Consider the following 19,331-nt stretch of genomic DNA (forward strand, 5'->3'; position numbering starts at 1 on the left):
TTAGTTTTTTGCCAGGGATGGTGGTGCATGCCTGTAATCCTAGTTCTTGGGAAACTAAGACAGGAAGATCACAGGTTGAGTGATTAGCCTCAGCAGCGTAGCAACACTCTTAGCAACCCATCAAGACCCTGTTGGAAAAAATAAATAAGGCAAATGTGGCGGCACACACTTGTAATACCTTTACTTGGGAGGCTGGGACAGAAGGATTGCTAGTTCAAGACCAGCCTCAGCAACTTAGTGAGACCCTGTTTCAACATTTAAAAAAAAAAAAAATTCAAAAGGGCAAAGGGTGTATCCACAGTGTAGATAGATAACAAGGGTATAGCTCAGAGATAGAATGGCCCTGAATTCAATCCCTAGTACTTACTAAATAAGTAAGTAAACAAAATTAGATTTTACATTTTTGCTTCCTTGTTGAAAATGAAGATTAATTAATAAACATGCAGATGAAATTCTATATTATGAATTAAAAGTTGACCACTCATATGATCTAAAAAACTTTCTTAGTTTGTTTATATTTTGAAATAATGGCCTAGAGTAGTTATAGAGAATAAAATATGATACAGGCATGGTGGCACACACCTTTAGTCTCAGTGCTTGGGAGGCTGAAACAAGAGAATTGCAGATTCCAGGGCAACCTCAGCAATTTAGCAAGACCTTCAGCAGCTTAGCTAGACCCTGTTTAAAATTTAAAATTTTAAAGCTGGGCGTGGTGGTGCACACTCGTAATCCCAGCATTTGGGAGGCTGAGACAAGACAATTATGGTTCGCGGACAGCTTCTGCTACTTAGTGAGGCACTCTACAACTTAGATCCTGTTTCAAAATAAAGAATCAAATATAGGGCTGGGGGTGTAGCTTGGAGGTAGAATGCCCTTGGGTTCCATCCCTAGTACTACAAAAAAAATTAAAATTTTAATAAAAGGCTGAGATTATAGTTCAGAGGCCCTCGGTTCAATCTCCAGTACAGGAAAAAAAAAAAAAAAGAGTAACATAAGCAAACTAAGGTGTTTGTTTAATTACTGAATGTTAGAGTATTGAATGTAATTAGGCTTTTAAAAAGAGCCTTTAAGAGTTTGTTTGCATGTAAATTTTTACTCACAAGCATTTACTAAAGGGACCAAAGATAGGTTAAACATCATTCAGTCATTGGGCATCTCGAGTTGAATAGCCTACTGTATTTGCCTCCTTCCTTCTGTTCCTAGTGAAGCATGCATGGAGGCAGCATCCATAAAGGAGGTCTTCATTCATTTCTGGCAAAACAGAACCTGAGCAGATTTCTTTTTTTTTTTTTTTTTTTTGGTGGTGGTGGTACTGGGGTTCCTGGAAGCCCTTCTATCTCCAGGCTACACTCGCAGACCTATTTTTACATTTTTATTTGGAAACAGGGTCTCCTAAGCCAGCGCACGTGGCTGGCTTCGAACCTGCGCGATCCTCCTGTCTCTGCCTCCCAAGCGCGGGGATTACAAGCGTGCGCTACCATGCCCGGCCTGAGCAGATTTCTTTTGGAATGATTTATTTCTACAAATCATTCTGCTCATCTTGAGAGAGGATTTTGTGCGTCTCCTTGCCTTTGGTTAGGCTTATTGCATTATGATTTATATGGAATAAAATTCACCAGTTTTAAGCATAAAATTCTGTTATATTTGACAAATGTTTACATCTCTATAGCTTTCCTCACTACTAAGATATACAATATTTCTATCAGCCAGGTGTGGTGGTGCACACCTGTAATCCCAGTACTTGGAGAACTGAGGCAGGAGGATCACAAGTTCAGGGCTAGCATCTGTAACTGAGTGAGACTTGATTTCAAGATAAAATAAAAATGTCTAGCAGTATATCTCAAGTGGTGGAGCATCTCTGGATTCAACCCCCAGGACTTCAAGCAAAAAAAGAGGAAAACATTTTTATCACCACCAAAATTTTTCTAACTTACCTTTTGCAGTTTCACTCCTTGGTTCTTGGCAAGAAATGACCTGCCTTTTAACACTCTAGGACTATAATTTATCTTCAGGACTATTTTAAAAAAGTGAAATGATGAAGTATACATAATTACTTTTAAGATTCATCCATATTGTTGCATATATCATTAGTATATCTTTTAATTATTGAATATATATATAATACAATTTGTTCATTTAATCCCCAGTTGGGGAACAACTTGGTTCTTAGTGTTTTGGCTTATTATGAATAAAACTGCATGATTATGTATATGAAAGTCTCTTGTAGACATACATCTTCATTATCTTTGTAAATATACAAAATTGCCTCAACATTTGGTAAATGTATATTTAACTTTAAAAAACCTTCTAAACTGTTTACAAAATAGATATGCCATTTTGTATTCCCATCAACAGTGTACAGTAGTTCCATTTGCTTTACGTTCTTGTCAATACGTGATCTTGTCAGCCATTTTAATTTTAGCTACTTTAGGGGGGATGTGGTTGTTTTTCATAGTGGTTTCACTTCACTAGCCTAAGGACTAAGACTGAGTAGCTTATAAACAATGGAAATTTATTCCTCAGAGTTTGGAATCTCTGAAGTCCAAGTTCCAGATACCAGCAGATTTGGCACTTGGGAAGAGCAATTCCTGATGCAAGGCTGGTGCCTTCTCCCTGAGCTCTCCAGCTGTGGAGGGGCATGTGATGGAGGGGCCACAAAGCACTTTGAGCTTCTTTTATAAGGGTACTAATCCCATTCATGAGAATTTACATGTCTTGACCTTATCACTTCCAAAAGACCCCACCTCCTGATACCATCACGTTCTTGGTTAGGTAATTTTGAAAGACAAAACTTCAGATCATAGCAGATATTGACCACATTTACCATCTGTTTAACCTTTTTTTATTATGGGGTTATTCAAATTATTGTCCTTACAGTATTATTGTGTAATCATGGATCTTTATGTTTCCCAGGTTCAAACTGCTTTCTTGTATATACATTGTTAATAATATTTTCCCTTAGTATATGATTTAATTTTTGTTCTCTTAATAGTGTTTCAGGCTAAGACAGGAGGATCGCAGGTTTGAGGACAGACTCAGTAAATAGTGAAATTTATCTCATCAACCTAGTGAGATACTGTTTCAAAATAAAAATGAAATAGTGTGGGGGGATATAGGTTTTTAATAGAATGCCCCTGGGTTCAGTCTCTAGTACCACACACAGGGGAAAAAAAGATAGTATTTCAAAGAAAAAACTAAGAAAGGTTTTTTTATAAAGTCCAAATTCATCATTTTTTTCTTTTATAGTATATAGTGTGTGCATATTTTTTTTTAAACTGGGAATGAAATTGGGTATGGTGGGGCATGCTTGTAATCTCAGTACTTGGGATGTTGAGACAGGAGGATTGCTGGCTCAAAGCCAGCCTCAGCAATTTTTAGCAAGGCTCTCAGCAATCTAGTGAGACCCTGTTTCCAATTAAGAAATAAAATTGGTGCTGGCGAGGATATAGAGAAGTGGGAACTCTTAAAACATTGTTGGTGGGATTGCAAATTAGTGCAACCACTTTGGAAAACAGTATGGAGAATCCTCAGAAGAATTGGAACAAATCTACCATTCGATCCAGCAATACCACTTCTGGGTATCTACCCGAAAGAAAGTAAACCAAACTACCAAACTAATGCATGTGTATCTATGTCCATAGCTGTACAATTCACCATAGCCAAACTGTGGAACCAGCCAAGATGTCCATCAACAGATGAATGGATTACAAAACTGTGGGATATATACACAATGGAATTTTACTCAGCCATTAAAAAAATTTCAGTTACATCATTTTCAGGGAAATGGATGGAACTGGAGGACATTATGCTAAGTGAGATTAGTCAGTCACAAAAAATAAGAAATCAGATGCTTTCCCTAATATGTGAGAACTAAGGAGAAATGGGTCATAGGAGGGACTCTAGATGAAAAAGGAAAATCTATAGAGGAGCAAACAAGACAACCTAAATGAGGGGATGGGAGGAGGGAAGAAGGAAATTCTCCAAAACACACAATGTACTTAAACATATAGAAGTCAACCACTAAGCCAAGCATAGGAAGGAGGTATGGGGAGGGAATGGGGTGGGAATTGGGTAGGGGCTAAATGTGTGATGTGTACATGTATGTCCACACAAGATTTTTATCCCAATATGATGTATGAATATAATACACCAGTAAAAAATTTTAAAAAGAAATAAAATTGGGCTGGGGGTTTAGCTTGGAGGTAATACACCTCTGGGTTCAATCCCAAGTAACACCCCCCCCCCATATAAAACTGGTAATGAACCAAAGGGTACATATAGGCATGTGTTTAATGTCACTATCATTTATTTGTCCTTAGTCATCTGTTTTTCTTACTTTCCTTAACCATTGCAAGCCATACTATTTCTGCCTATCTTTTTTCTCATTCCCCCTTTTTTTTTTTTTTTTTTTTTGAGTCATCAGTACAGGGACTGTCATTGGGAAACACTTCCCTCTGTCTTCATTCTGTATTTCCTCCCTTTGATCCTAAGCAGGTAACTCCTCCTCTTCAAGGCCACCATTATGGGTACACTGCCTGCCCTTGCCATGCCTTTCTCTAGCAACATCATTCCTACTTCTTTATCCATTTTGGATGTCTTTTCTTTTCATCTCAAGTGGCTCCCAACAAGTAAAATGAAACTGGAGAATTGACCTTTAGGTACTGTTTACTCCATTTTTTTATCAACATTTCTCAAGAGAGTAGTTACACTTTTTGTCCTCATTTTCGTCCTGTTGATTTCTCAGCTAGATGTAATCTGGCTGTCGTCCACCCTTCTGTTGAAATTGTTCTCATTAAGGTAAGTAGTGATCTGCTTTTTAATTGCCAAATCCAGTGTTTGTTTTTCAGTTCTTATCTCAATAAGTACAGCTTTGTATAGTCAAAGAAGCTTCTGAGAAAAAATATAATACTTTTAGGCTGAGATTCTCATTAATATTTCACATTCAGAGTAGTTTGTTACTTTTATTCACATTATTACTTTAATAACTTCCTTCAGGGGGACTCTAAAGTAAGTTGTTTGTAAGGGCTTTTCATTTTTATAGCACATAAAGTCCCTAAAGTGTACTTTGTAGTATTTCTTAAAATTAGACAGGCGATATTAAGAAATGCAGCCATCTGCAGTGTTGAGAATTACACAAAATGTAACAGACTGTCTAAGTAAGTAATATTTTGGCAGAATATATCTAAAGGGAAAATTTCCTAGTTAGGAACATGTTCTTTCTGATTATACATGTTCATACTTAGTTAAAAAAAAAAGTTCTACTAAAGGTAAAATCAGAAGTTTGACAAGCAGTAAATTTCACCACAAAGTTCAAAATAGAGGGCTGAGAATGTAGCTTAGTGGTGGAATGCTTACCTAACATGCTCAAGGCCCTGGGTTTGATCCCCAGCACAACACTGTTAAACACACACTGTTATACACACTGTGTAACACACATATACACAATAATGGAAAGAAGTAGCTCCTATATGAAATCCACTGCTTTAATTATCTACAGGTCATGGTTATTTCCAAAATCATTCATCAGCCTTCTGTCTGTTATTTTTCTATTGTACTTGCCAGATATAACATTTATTCAGCAACTTGTGTTATAAAACATATTTTTAGATTCTTAATAGAACAAGTAAAATAAACATTACCATTTGAACTCTTTGAAATGAAAGAATAATTTATCTTTGTAATTTGATGATTTTCCCAGAATGTCTCATCATAGATAAATATGGTTTATTTTTCTCCATAGCTCTGACCATTTCCTAATATACCCTACTATTTATATATCAATCATGTGTGATCCCCACTCCACCAGATTGTAAATTCTATAAAACAGGGAATGCTTCTTTGATTATGGCAGTGTTTTCAATAGAGAGATACAGTAGGGCTTCAGTAAATGCTCCTTGTCAGGAAGTAAGTTAAAGAAAAACTAATCCAGGAAGAAAGGGCTCCAGTGCCATTTTGTGAAAATTTAGATACTTAAAAACATTTTTGGACTGAAGATATAGTATGCTAGGCAAGTAAAGAAATCTAAGATTTTTTATTTAAGGATATCCTTCATAAAGAAAAAGTATTAGTACCATAATTATATACCTAAATTATTTTTTCAATCTCAACATGTCTATGTAACTAAGTTCAAGAATAGCATCAATATTAAGAAACAGAGTATTACCTGTAGCCTAGATGCTCCCCTTCTGCCCCTTTCTAGTGTCTGTCCACCTCTTTCCTCACACAGATAACCATTAATTTCTAATGAAATAGATTGGTTTTGGAAAATTCTTACTATTTTATCTTATTTGCATAAAAGCATCTAGTTTATACTCATGTCTGCTATCCATCTTCTTTTGTTTAACATGTGTCTGAGTCCTCCATATTGTTGGACATGCTTGTAGGTCATTTTCAGTGTTGTAAATTATTCCATCCTATGAATGTACAGTAATATACTGTGTTGTTGCTGAGCATTATTACTTCCCATTGGGAGTTATCTCAATGATAATATGACAATTCTGTTTGTTTTTATTGGGAAGAAACTCAGGAGTGGAAATTTGGCAGGCAAAGTAATAGCCTTCCCAGAGTTCCAGGTCCTAACCTCTAGAAACCATGAATGTGTTACCTTACATAGCAAAAGGTATTTTGCAATATTACTATTACATTTGCAATATAATGATCTTGAGATGGAGAAATTATCACCTTGGTGGTGATTCAACAGAATCATAGAGTCCTTTTAAGGTAAGAAAGGGTATCAGAGAGTCACAGGAGTAGATGTGATAATAGAAATAGAGGTCAATGTGATTAATTTTTCTATAAGGAAGCTATAAACCAAGGAATGCAGGTAGATGGAAAAGGCAAGGAACAGATTCTCTCTTACAACTTCCAGAGAAACAGATTATTGTGGAAACCTTGATTTTGACTTACTGAAGCTTAGGCTTCTGAACTCCAAAACTGTAAGATTATATTATTCATTATATTATATGTTATATATACATTCATACATTCATATTACACACATATATGTATACATGTGTGCATATACATGTACATACATACGTGTATATATGTGTGTGTGTGTGTATATATAGATATATAATCTTTTAGTTTGGAGCCCAGAAGCCTAAATAGATAATCTTTGTTTAAACTTTTAAATTTATGGTAGTTTGTTACTGCAGCTATAGGAAACTAATACAGTAGGTCATAGGGTGTACAGATGTTAGACTTTGGTTGATACTGCCAAAAAGCTTTTCAGTGTACTCTATCAGTTTACACTTGCATTGGCAGCACATAGGAGAATTCTAGTTTGTCTATGGTCTTGTTAACACTTGCCATCCTTAGTGTCTTTTGTTTTAGCCATTCTGGCTGTTGTTTAGTTGGATCACATTGTGGTTTTATTTGCTTTATAACTAGTGTTATCCGTTTTTCCATATGTCTATTAGCTACTTCAATATTTTCTTTTAAAGTCTGTTAATTTTCCATAGAATTGTCATCCTATTGATGCTGATTCATAGGATGTATTTGTACTGAAGCATTTTTCTTGCATGCTTTTTCTCTTCTTGCATTCCAGTTGTGTATATATTGGGTGGTAATTTTAATTCACTCTATGATTGGGTTGGCTTAGGACGGTTGCAGTTCGAATAAGACTCTGTCTCGCTCCCACTTTTCCCTTTTCCTTGGACTTGCTTCTTCCAGACTGTTAACTAAGAAGTTGGAGGGTCTTTGTCCTCTCAGTTTGAAATCCTGAGGCTAATCTAGCTTTATCAACCAGGGTACCAGACTTCCTGACTCATTTTTACTTTTTAATCTCTGTCTGAGCCTAATTTTTCTAATATTTTTAGAATATTTATTTTTTACCTTTTAAAATTTTTATTACTGGTGCATTGTAGCCATACATCTTAATGGGGTACAAGATGGAAGAGGCATACATGCACACATCACTAATTTAGCTCTTCCCCAATTCCTTCCCCATTCCCTTCCCTTTCCCTCCATCCCATGTTTGGCTTAATGATTGACTTTAATATGTGTGTGAAGGTACGTCATGTATATTAATTAGGGAATCCCCCCCCCATTCCCTTTAGGTTGCCTTATTTGCTCATCTATAATTTCTCCTTCATGAAAAGTTTCTCCTATGATCCATTTTCTCCCTAGCTTCCATATATTAGGGAGAGCTTCTGATTTTTTGGGCAAAAATTTCACTTGGCATGTTCTTTAGTGCCATCCATTTCCTTGTAAATGATGTAATTTTGTTCTTCTTTATGGCTGAGTAAAATTCCATGTGTATATATCCCATAGTTCTGTAATCCATTCATCTGTTGATGGACATCTTGGCTGGTTCCGTAATTTGACAATTGTGAACATAAATACACATGCATTAGTTTGGTAGTTTGGTTTCCCTTTGTTTTGGGTAGATACCCAGAAGTGGTATTGCTGAATGGGTCAAGATCTAAAATAAATAGCCTAACAATGCATCTCAAACTCTTGGAAAAAGAAGAACAAATCTGTTCACATAGAACTCTTCGTGTCCCTTATTCTAGCACTTATCCATGTGTGTTATACTGGCTCACCTACCTGTTGTTTGTACCTCCCCAGAGGCATTGAAAAAGTGTTTGTGACTATCCATTCTATATTATATTCCTTTTAGCACAGTGCTTAGTACATGATAAATATATTTGATTTAATTTACAATTAATCAAATTTACTAGGATACTATAGGTCAACATTGGCAATCTGAAATCTTCAACAATGATTTTGTTCTATTAGATTAGATTTTTATGAAAGTGAGCAAAAATTAAAGTGAAGGAAGAAAAAGGAGACGATGAGTATGGTATTCGATAAAAAAGCAAAACTTAAATTCTATCATATGAGAAATGTTTGCTTAATTTCTGCCATTCCAGGCACTAGCTAGGTAACCAAATGGTGGATAGAAGAAAACAGGTATTGTCTTTGCCTTTGGGGAGTTAACAGTCACATTACAAGAACAGTATTTTAAACAAATATGGTCAGAAATGATAATTAATGCAAAGATAGCAAAGAGCACATTGTTATGGAAGAATAGCCAAAGGAATATTATTTAGATCAGGGAGTTCAAGAACTGTAAGAGAATTGAGATTTTCACCTTACATAACAAGGCTAAATTGCCTTAGCTTTAGAGAAAAGTAACCTTGCTACAGCACAGCAAGCAGCTTGAGCATTAGGATTGTTTGTGGGTCCCTATGCCTCCTGATGTTGTGGGTGACATGGTATGGGCCCATGTGAACAGTGCCTGGGCTATGATGTTTGCTTTGCAGATGAAGAATGGAGAGGCCCCTGCTTTAATAGTGAGTAGTAAGCAAGCCCACCCTGTATACAGGAAGTTGTAACCTGATCTCTCAAGGTTCCTTCCTGCAAATTTAAGGATGGCCATGTAGTCCTGCGTTATAGGAACACCCTACAAGAACATGTGGGGACAGTCGGGACCCATGGCCAATTCTTTCTTCATCAGTAGAGAAAGGAGTTTTGTTTTAGCCAGTTGTGGTGATGCACACTTGTAATCCCAGCATTCTGGAGGCTGAGATCAGAGGATCGCGAGTGTTATGAGGCTTCAGCTACTTAGGCCCTCCGCAACTTAGTGAGACCCTGTTTCAAAATAAAGAATAAAAAGTAGGGCAGGGGGTGTAGCTTGGAGGTTGAATGCCCCTGGCTTCCATCCCTAGACCTAGCTTGAGTGTGGGTAAAATTGACATACAAGTATATGCTTTCTTTTGACATATATAAAACCCATCTATCCATCCACCACAACAGTCAAGATCAGTGAACATAGCCCCTACTCCCCAAAGTATTTTCCTATGCCATTGTAATTTCTCTCCCCTATCATCTCCCTCCACCTCCCCAGGCAAACACTGATCTGCCTTTTGTTGTTGTGTTTGTATCTCCTAGAGTCTATACAAATTGAATGATAGCTCATGCTATGTATTCTTATTTCTCTACCATCTTGCATCTTTCATGCACATGATTTTTTTCAGGTTGAAGTTCATCCATATTATAGTGTATTTTTATTGCTGAGTAATATTTCATTGTATGAATATATTATTTTATTTTTGCTTTCATATGTTGGTGATGATAAACTGTTTCTAGTTCTTTTACTCTTAAAAGTGCTTTGAAGGTTCATATACAGGTCTTTATATGGACATATACTGTTTTTTTTTTTATGTTGTGAATTTTCTTTGTAGTACTGAGGATTAAACCAAGGGCATTCTACCTTTGAGCTACATCCCCAGTTCTTTTTATTTTTTGTTTGAACTAGGGTTTTACTAGGTTGGCAAGTGTCTCATTAAATTGCTAAGGCGGTTCTCAAACATGTGATCCTCCTGTCTCAGCCTCCCAAGTGCTGGGATTATAGATGTGCACCACCATGTTCGGCATATATTATTATTTCTCTTGGATAAATATATGGGAACATAATTGGTGTAACTATATGGCAGGTGTGTATATAACATTTGAAGGAAATAGCAACTCTGTTTGTAAAATGATTATACAATTTTACCATCCCACCCAAGTGTATGAGAGCTTGTTTCTGTAGTCTCACCAATATTTAATATAGTCATTCTTTTTTTCTTACTTTTTAAATATTTTTAATTCAAATATAGTTGTATCCCATTTTTACTTCAAATTACATCTCCCCCCCCACTCTTTTGTGTGTGTGGGTCTGGGGATGGAACCCAGGGGTATTCGACCTCTGAGCTACACCCCCTGCCCTATTTTTTATTCTTTATTTTGAAACTGGGTCTCACTGAGTTGCAAAGGGCTTCACTAAGTATCTGAGGCTGTCCACAAACCGCGATCCTTCTGTTTCAGCCTCCCGAATGCTGGGATTACAAGCGTGTGCCACCACGCCCAGCTTACATTCCCTTTTAGTGAAAGATAAAGAATTTTTCATGTCCTTTTTGCCACTTATACGCCTTCTTTAAAAAAGATTTCATTTTAAGCTGGGCATGGTGGCGCAGGCTTGTAACCCCCACACTTGGGAGGCGGAGACAGGAGGATCACTCAGATTCGAAGTCAGCAGCGCTGGCTTAAGAGACCCTGTTTCCAAATAAAAAAGTATACAAAATAGGTCTGGGAGTGTAGCCCAGAGATAGAAGGGCTTCCAGGAACCCCAGTACCACCACCACCAAAAAAAATCTCATTATAAAAATTATGTTATTACTAATGAGATGTGAGAGATCTTTATATTTTTCAGATAGAAATACTTTATGTACTTTTATTGAGAGAGCTTTGATAGTTTGTGTTTCTCAAGGAATTTTTACATTTTATAAAATTTTCTAGTTTATTGGCATAAAGTTGTTCATAATTCCTTTACTGTCCTCTTATTATCTGCAGAATATATAATAAGATTAATTCTGTTATTGCTTATATGGTAAGCACTATTTATCTTACCTACCTATCTTAGAAATTGTCAAAATTACTCATCTTTTCAGAGAACCAGTGTTTGGTTCAGTATTTATTTTTATTTCATTGCTCTCTATTTAAATATTTTTTCTTATTTGTACTTTGGGGTTTTTCCCCCTTTTTTACTAAAATTTTATTAAAATGAAGTTCAGGTCATTAACTTGAGTCCTTTCTTCTTTTCAAATATAAATATTTATTTCTTGGGAGACTGAGGTAGGAGGATTGCAGGCTAAAAGCCAGCCTCAGCAATGCAGCAAAACCTTTTCTCATAATAAAATAAAACAGGTTTGGCTTGGGGGTAGAATGCTCCTGAATTTAATCCTAAGTATCCTCTCCAAAAAAGGTATTTATATGAATTTTCCCTCAAGTACTTCTTTAACGACATCCCACAAGTATACAATTTTAATTAATTTCAAAATACTTTCTAATTTGCATTTTTGACTCATGCCTTATTTAGAGACATTTTTTCAGTCCCAAATATTTGAGAAATTTTCAGATATTTTTCTGTTACTCATTTCTATCCTAACACTGTTTTACTTAGAATATTCTTTGTTTTAAAGCCAAAGAATTGTCAGTCTTGGTAATTGTCAGCCCTTGAAGAGAATGTACTTTTGCTGTTTTGGATTAAGTATTATATAAATGTAAATTCATTTGATTGGGTGTTAGTTTCATTCAGTTTTCTAAGTCCTGATTTTATGTATACTTGTTTTATCAGTTATCAAGAGAAGAAATTAAAATCTTCAACTATAAGCTGAGGATGTAGCTCAGTCATAGAGTGCTTGCCTAGCATGTGTGAGGTCCTGGCTTCTGTCCCTAGTACCACCACCAACAAAACAATCTTCAACTGTAATTGTGAGTTTGTACATTTTTAGTGTAGGTTATGATTCAGGATATATGGTCTACATACCATATGCAGTGAATTATATAATGGAAAAATTACTCTTCCTAACATTCTAAAAGCCACCATTGAAATATGTGTTTGGTTCATCATGTAGTATTGGGCTATTTGTGACATTATCTTCATATACAAAAGAAACATTTATTTACCACATTTTACTGTTTTGTTTTTATCTAACCTCTGTTATTATTCTATTGGCAGCTTCTATGTTCTTAAAACAGGCCTTTGAAGGAGAATACCCTAAATTATTACGTCTTTATAATGACTTATGGAAGCGTCTCCAACAGTACAGTCAAAACATTCAAGGAAATCTTAGTGCAAGTGGAACTACAGATCTCTGTGTTGACCTACAACACATGGAAGATGATACACAGGACATATTCATACCAAAAAATACAGATTATGAGTACGTTTCTGTTTGTTTAATGTGACTTGTTTGTTATCATATTAAGATATTTTGTTTCTTATTTTTATTACAAATTAGAAATTGGGCATAGAGTAATCATCTAAATATTTGTAATGATTGTTCTTTATGTACATACTTTGACTTTGCAAGACTCTTAACTGAAGAAATCAAACTTCAGTACTAGGTGAACGTTCTGGTTCCTGCTAGTGTTGTTTTAAAGTATAATATTAAATAAGATAATCATAAGTTAGAAGATCAGCATATTTTGTCATTGTCTTTGTGTGTGGGGGTACTGGAATTCCTGGAAACCCTTCTACCTCCGGGCTGTACTCCCAAACCTATTTTATATTTTTATTTGGAAACAGGGTCTCTTAAGCCAGCCTGGCTGGCTTTGAACCTGCACGATCCTCCTGTCTCCCCCTCCCAAGCGCGGGGATTACAAGCGTGCGCCACCACACCTGGCTGTCATTGTCTTTTAAGTGATATTTTAGCATACTGTAATTATATTAGATGCCATCATTATTGATAGGCCACTGGCATTAATGTGACATGAAAGGATCTGGTGTGTTCAGGACTGTAGGAGAGCTATACATTATGTTGGGATACATTCTCAATCATTATTTACAATTGTTTATAGTCAGAATTACCTCAGAAAGTCTATTGTATCACCCACAAGTACAATAATGTGGTCAAACTTTAGAGCCACATTGGAAACTAATAAAAACAATATCTGTAAATTCAGCCCAGCTGGCTTTTCTTTCAAAATAGAAAGAGAATACTTTTAAATTTCTTTTTAATCACCAGATTAAATGATTAACTTTCATGGCTTTCTTTGTATATGAGGATCATATTTATTGTGGCAAAACTGTCTTGTTCAACATGCTTACGGCTATAACCCCAAACAACCAACTATACACCTTAGAAGAAGGAAGATTTATTTACTCACAGCTTTTTGGAGATTCAGGGTTCAGTACAGGTGAGGCTAGGTTCTACAGATCTTAGGGCATAGTGAAGGGATCTAAAGAAAGGACGAGAGCAAGGGCTCTGTTCTCACGTCATGGAGGCTGGAAGCAGAGAGAGCGAGCGAGAACAAGTGCTCTGCTCCTCACATCAAGGAGGCAGCAAAGAGAGCAGGCAAGTGGATTCAAGACAAAAGTACAATCCCTTAGTCACACCTCCAGGGACCCACCTTCTCCACACACCCCAGTGGCTGACCTAAATCTATTATAATGGATTCATCTACTGATGAGGTTATAGCCCTTATGAATTCATTATATAAACTCTAAACATCATTACATGAACTATTCAGGGGATATGCTATATCCAATATAACACTAACTAAAGCAACAGCAGATTCTTATCAAGAAAAAAATTTTGGATAAATTACTAAGCACTATGTAAGTAGTTGTTTGTTTCTCTTTAATTTTTCCTTAAATACATACAGTTAAATTTGTATCCACTGTAGTTAGAGGCTGGAATGATAGAATGAGATGAGATTGTCTCCTCCAAAAGTGCTTTGTGAGCTGGGCTCAGTGGCACACATCTTATAAACCCATCATTAGGGACACTAAAACAGGAGGATTTCAGGTTTGCGGCCAGCCTCAGCAACTTAGTAAGGCCCCCAGCAACTGTTTAAAAAAAAAAAAAGAAATAAAGAAAATAGGGCGGAAGTGTAGCTTAGAGATAAAATGCCCCTGGGATTAATACCCAGTACCAGCAAACAAACTTTTTAAAAAATTTTATTTATTTATTTATTTATTTATTTATTTATTTATTTATTTATTTATTGTTTTTCGGTGGTACTGGGGTTCCTGGAAGCCCTTCTACCTCTGGGCTACATTCTCAGACCTATTTTACACTTTTTTAAATTTGGAAACAGGGTCTCTTAGGCCACCACCATGCCCAGTGAAACATTTTATATTAAATAGGGAGCCGGGCGTGGTGGTGCACGCTTGTAATCCCTGCGCTTGGGAGGCAGAGACTGGAGGATCGCACAGGTTCGAAGCCAGCCACACGTGCTGGCTTAGGAGACCCTGTTTCCAAATAAAAATGTAAAAATAGGTCTGGGAGTGTAGCCCAGAGGTAGAAGGGTTTCCAGGAACCCCAGTACCACCAAAAATAAAATAAATAAATAGGGAGACTAGCTAAGACCTAATGAGGGGACAAGAGGGCAGAGACCGTATCTGTTGATCTACAATGATTTAATGATGTATTAAAATTTTAAAAAGTTTATAAACATAGCGCATACAATATCATTGTATTTCTGACTCGTTTTACTTTAAAATTCATTTACATGCACTAAAGAATTACTGGATGTTAACAAACAAATGTTAACAGTATGTCTGCAGGAGGTAAAATTCTTATTTTGTATTTTTTGGGGATGAAGAACATAAACCTTGCTGGGCTAATGAAGGATGCTAGGCGGAAAGGGACACGTAGTGGTAATCACAAGACCAAATCATTTACTTGATATTTTTAATTATTTATTTACTTGGTACTGGGATTTGAACACAGGGGCATTCTATCCCCAGGCGATACCCCCCCAGCTCTTTTTTTACTCTTAATTTGGAACAGAGTCTCACTAAATTACTGGGGCCAGTTTGGAACCTGGGATCCTCCTCTCTCACTGTTCCAAGTACTGGGATTACAGGTGCACACCACCACATCTGGCTGAACATGTTCTTTAGAGTAAACTCTACTGCAATGTGGGTATTTAAAGCCTGATGTGGTTCAGATCATCTGTTTTCTTCATTGAGGTGTTGTGCGCTGCTCTCTTACTACCTTTGTGCTCTGCCCTCTGGCTGTTTGGCATATACAACCAGGTGTGGCCTCCCTCAGGGCCTTTGCATGTGCTGTCCTCTCTCACAGAAAACTCTTCCCTGGAAAATGTGTGTAACTTGGCTACTTCTTTTTCCTAAGGTTTTTTTGGTAAGGCTTACTTTGCTAAATCCTACCTAAAATTGAATGGAAAAAAGACTTAAACCTATTCTCTTTCTTCCTTGCTTTATTTTTCTTTTAGCACTTACTGCTAACACATTGAATTTATATTTTGTACATCTCTCTTTGTTAGCATATAAACTTTAAAAAGCTAGGGGTACTTTTTTTTAACTAAGTTCACTGCTGTATTTCCCTGCACCTAGGAGTAATTGGCAGATGGCAGAGACTCTATAATAGATAGAAGAAGGTGGGCCATATGGAACTCTGTCTTCAAACACTGAGATTTTAAAGGTGAAATAGTTTAAACTTAGGGAGCTCTGTAGTAAAGCTAAAATAAAGGACATTAAAAATAAAGACTTTCAAATACATAATGGGTCTTAGAACCATTGCCTGCTTTGACATTGTAGTCATCATGGTCCTTGCAACAGATTTAGAGAAGAATGTTGTTTCTTATATTCAGGCCCAGAATTTCTATAGAATTGGAAAGATTATTAAGGTCATTAAGTAACAGGAGCAGACATAGAGAAGGCATTTAAATAGAAAGCACGGACTTCAATAGAGGATTGCTTCAGACAGATTTTGTGGTACCACTTCACTGCTCCCTTCACTGTGACCTTTGTGTCTTCACGTAGTACAGAAATTATATAATTTGTACTTTACCTGTTTATGTTTTCACTATACTGTACAGCACTCTTAATCTCTGTCCTCCCAGCACTTGTCAGAGTGCCTGGTGCATAGTATTCTCAGCAAATATGTGTTGAGTGAAATACTTACTGAATGAGAAAGTATTAAAAGATAACTGTGGAATTATGATGTAGGAGCCAAGAGCATTTTGACCTCTAGGTTTGTCAGGTGATCAGAAGGGTGAGAAAAACAGAAAGCCAGGTTGCATATATTCAAAGAGCAGGTAGGATGTTGTCAAGGTTAACATTTAAGATGAAGGGGAATTTGTACTCAAAGAAAAAAAAGAAGAAAGAAGAAAGGGAGAGAGAGGAAGAAAGAAAGAAAGAAAGAAAGAAAGAAAGAAAGAAAGAAAGAAAGAAAGAAAGGAAGGAAGGAAGGAAGGAAGGAAGAAAGAAAGAAAGAAAGAAAGAAAGAAAGAAAGAAATGTGAGATGGGATACACCTGTAATCCCAGTATATGGGAAGCTAAGGCTGAGGGATCACAGGTTTGAGGCCCACCTGGTCAACTAAGGCCCTTTGTCAAAATAAAACTTGAAAAGACCTATAGTGTAGCTTAGCTATAGAGTGCCTCAGTACCACAAGTAAATAAACAAATAAAATAATGAAAAGGCTGGTAGAGGGATTATAAACAGGAGATGTGAAAATAATCTGTTTCAATGAAAATATTTGTAATAAAAATGTGATAGTAATTGTCAAAGAAAACTGTGAGATACAGTCATTTGGTTGCTAAATGAGCATATGGGAATTATTGGAGACAGAGGAAGTGTAAAGAGGAAAGAAGAGTTTAGTAGGTTAAGTTTTATTTTCTAAAAATATTCTAAAACAAGTTTGCCTAGGACTCCAATTGAGAGAGTGTGTATAATTTTAGGACTTTCACAAATACTTTAAATTTCATCCTCAATCTTGTTATTTAAAATAAGAGAAAACTGGTAACAGCCTAGACCTGCACTCGTCCCTCACAGTCATTGGACTCTATGGAAGATGGCAGTTGTGGCTAAAAAGCATTGAACTAATGGAGCAGGTCTCTGCCGGCCTACCACTCCTGTGTACGATTCTGGGCTCTATAAATAGGATTTGCTAAGTAAGGCATAGCCTCTGTTGGAATTAATACACTCTCACTGTATTATTCTTTTAATTTCAAGTGACCAGAAATACAAGTAGGTACTGAAACACTAATAGTTAGAACTTATGCATGAATTTAAATGTTTGTGTGACCCTTAATAAATTTTAAATTATGAAATATATTTGTGTATTATAAACAGATTCATAACTTATATAATATCACAAATGTTTTATGTCTTTTAAGACAAATTTTTTCTTTTTGCTAATATAGTTTTTATAGGCAATACATTCTTCAGAATTTATAGCCTGATAATGCTAGCATTTCACATTGTAACATTTAATTTTTTAATTATCCCTACAGTCCAGAAAAAGCTTTGAAAGACTCCCTGCAACCCTATGAGGCTGCTTATCTCTCCAAATCCTTGTCTCGACTCTTTGATCCTATAAACTTGGTTTTTCCCCCTGGTGGGCGTAATCCGCCATCCTCAGATGAACTGGATGGCATCATTAAAACGATAGCAAGGTATGTATTTTTTGTATAATGACATGCCTTAAGATGCTTGCCACATTTGTTAGTGATATATGCTAGTGCATTTTAAATGTACCTCAAATTGTTTAAGTAATTGGGCCTGCAATTAAATCAAGAGCTTTCCAGTGCATACATAGCACATAGTTGAGATTGCAATTAATTATTATCTAAAAATACCCTATTATAATTATTCTGTATCTTGCCAAGGATGCTAAATAAACCTATCTCTTCGTATCATAGTAAAAACCTAATATTAAACAGAAAAGTAAGAACAAAAATAACTTTACAAGTTGAGAAACTAATACATAAAGGTTATTTAATGTTTTTCATATATTAGACCCAGACTGCTTCATGACAGAAACAGTATTCTAATCCTGATTAGCCTACTTGTGGTTGCTATTTTAAGCTTTGGAGGTGAATGTGACAGCTTTTGCAACTCTAAAAAGGGAAGGTATCCTAGCTGAGGTGCCACCTGAATGCTTGCAGACAGTGTAATTATCCCATTGCCTTCAGACGCCTGTAGTTAAAAGTTATCCAGATTAGCTTTCAGTGAGACTATCTCAGTACCTGTTAGAGCAAACAAGCTGTCATAACAGTGAGTCTGTCCATTTGCAATGGACATTTTAGGGAGAGAAATTAGTGGTTGGGCAATATAGGACCCAGGTGGTATAGAACTGTCTAATGTATTTTAGACTGCAAATTTGTGGTTCTGAGGACTGGAAGAGTAAGACTGAAATGCTGCAAGTGTAATATACATAAGCATATCTTCAGCTGCAAACGTACCTATGAAGTATCTAGGTTGCTCAGTACCTTGGTCCCAGATCTCTCCCCAGTTATCTTTACTTGCTAAAGTCTTGACCGTTTTTTAATCCTAATTTCTCTGTTATCTGTTTAGTGTACTTGTGATAATATAATCTAGATACAAGTGGAGCTCTTTGACCTGCTTATAAATGTTAAAGAGGCTTCTCTCCCATTCCTCTATGCATCTTAACAGTGCTGTATTCAATGATAATCTGGATTTTTGAGAAATATACCAATGGTTAATGTAATTTAAAAGTAAACATTAATAAAATTATATCTCAACACTGTATGCAAGGCCATTTTTGTTACACACGATATGGACTAATGTTGCTTCAGACTCCTTCAGTTTCTTTAAAAAGATAATCCAGTAGGTTCTCAGGTTTAGTCTACTTCCAACATTAATATTCATTTGTTTTCTTGCTTTATACCTATAGGAGTTTCCATGCTATTTTAAATTCCTGGTATTTTGCTCCATAGCCTTTGTAGAAGCCTCCTACCTCCTGTTTTGGAAGTCAGATCAAATGTCCCAATTAATTCAGTATTAAAGTTGAAAATAAATATGACAAAGAAATGCTTTAGGACTCCAAGTTTGTAAAATTTTAAATC

General features: G+C 36.1%; 1 protein-coding gene across 8 annotated transcripts in view; it reads left to right on the forward strand.

The window, feature by feature from the left end:
* Positions 1–19,331, forward strand: part of COG5 (component of oligomeric golgi complex 5) — a gene marked incomplete at both ends in the record, with an annotated part of 279,247 nt that overhangs the window by 210,051 nt on the left and 49,865 nt on the right. For 7 of the 8 annotated variants that reach the window (XM_080701111.1, XM_080701108.1, XM_080701109.1 and 4 more), the window contains 2 exons: positions 12,509–12,713; positions 17,757–17,918. In XM_080701111.1, coding sequence (XP_080557237.1) covers positions 12,509–12,713; positions 17,757–17,918 — 367 coding nt within the window. The remainder of the gene's footprint in view (positions 1–12,508; positions 12,714–17,756; positions 17,919–19,331) is intronic. The other variant, XM_080701106.1, reaches the window with a different exon arrangement.

The sequence above is a fragment of the Muscardinus avellanarius genome (assembly GCF_963383645.1).
Source record: "Muscardinus avellanarius genome assembly, chromosome: 9".
NCBI lineage: Eukaryota > Metazoa > Chordata > Mammalia > Rodentia > Gliridae > Muscardinus > Muscardinus avellanarius.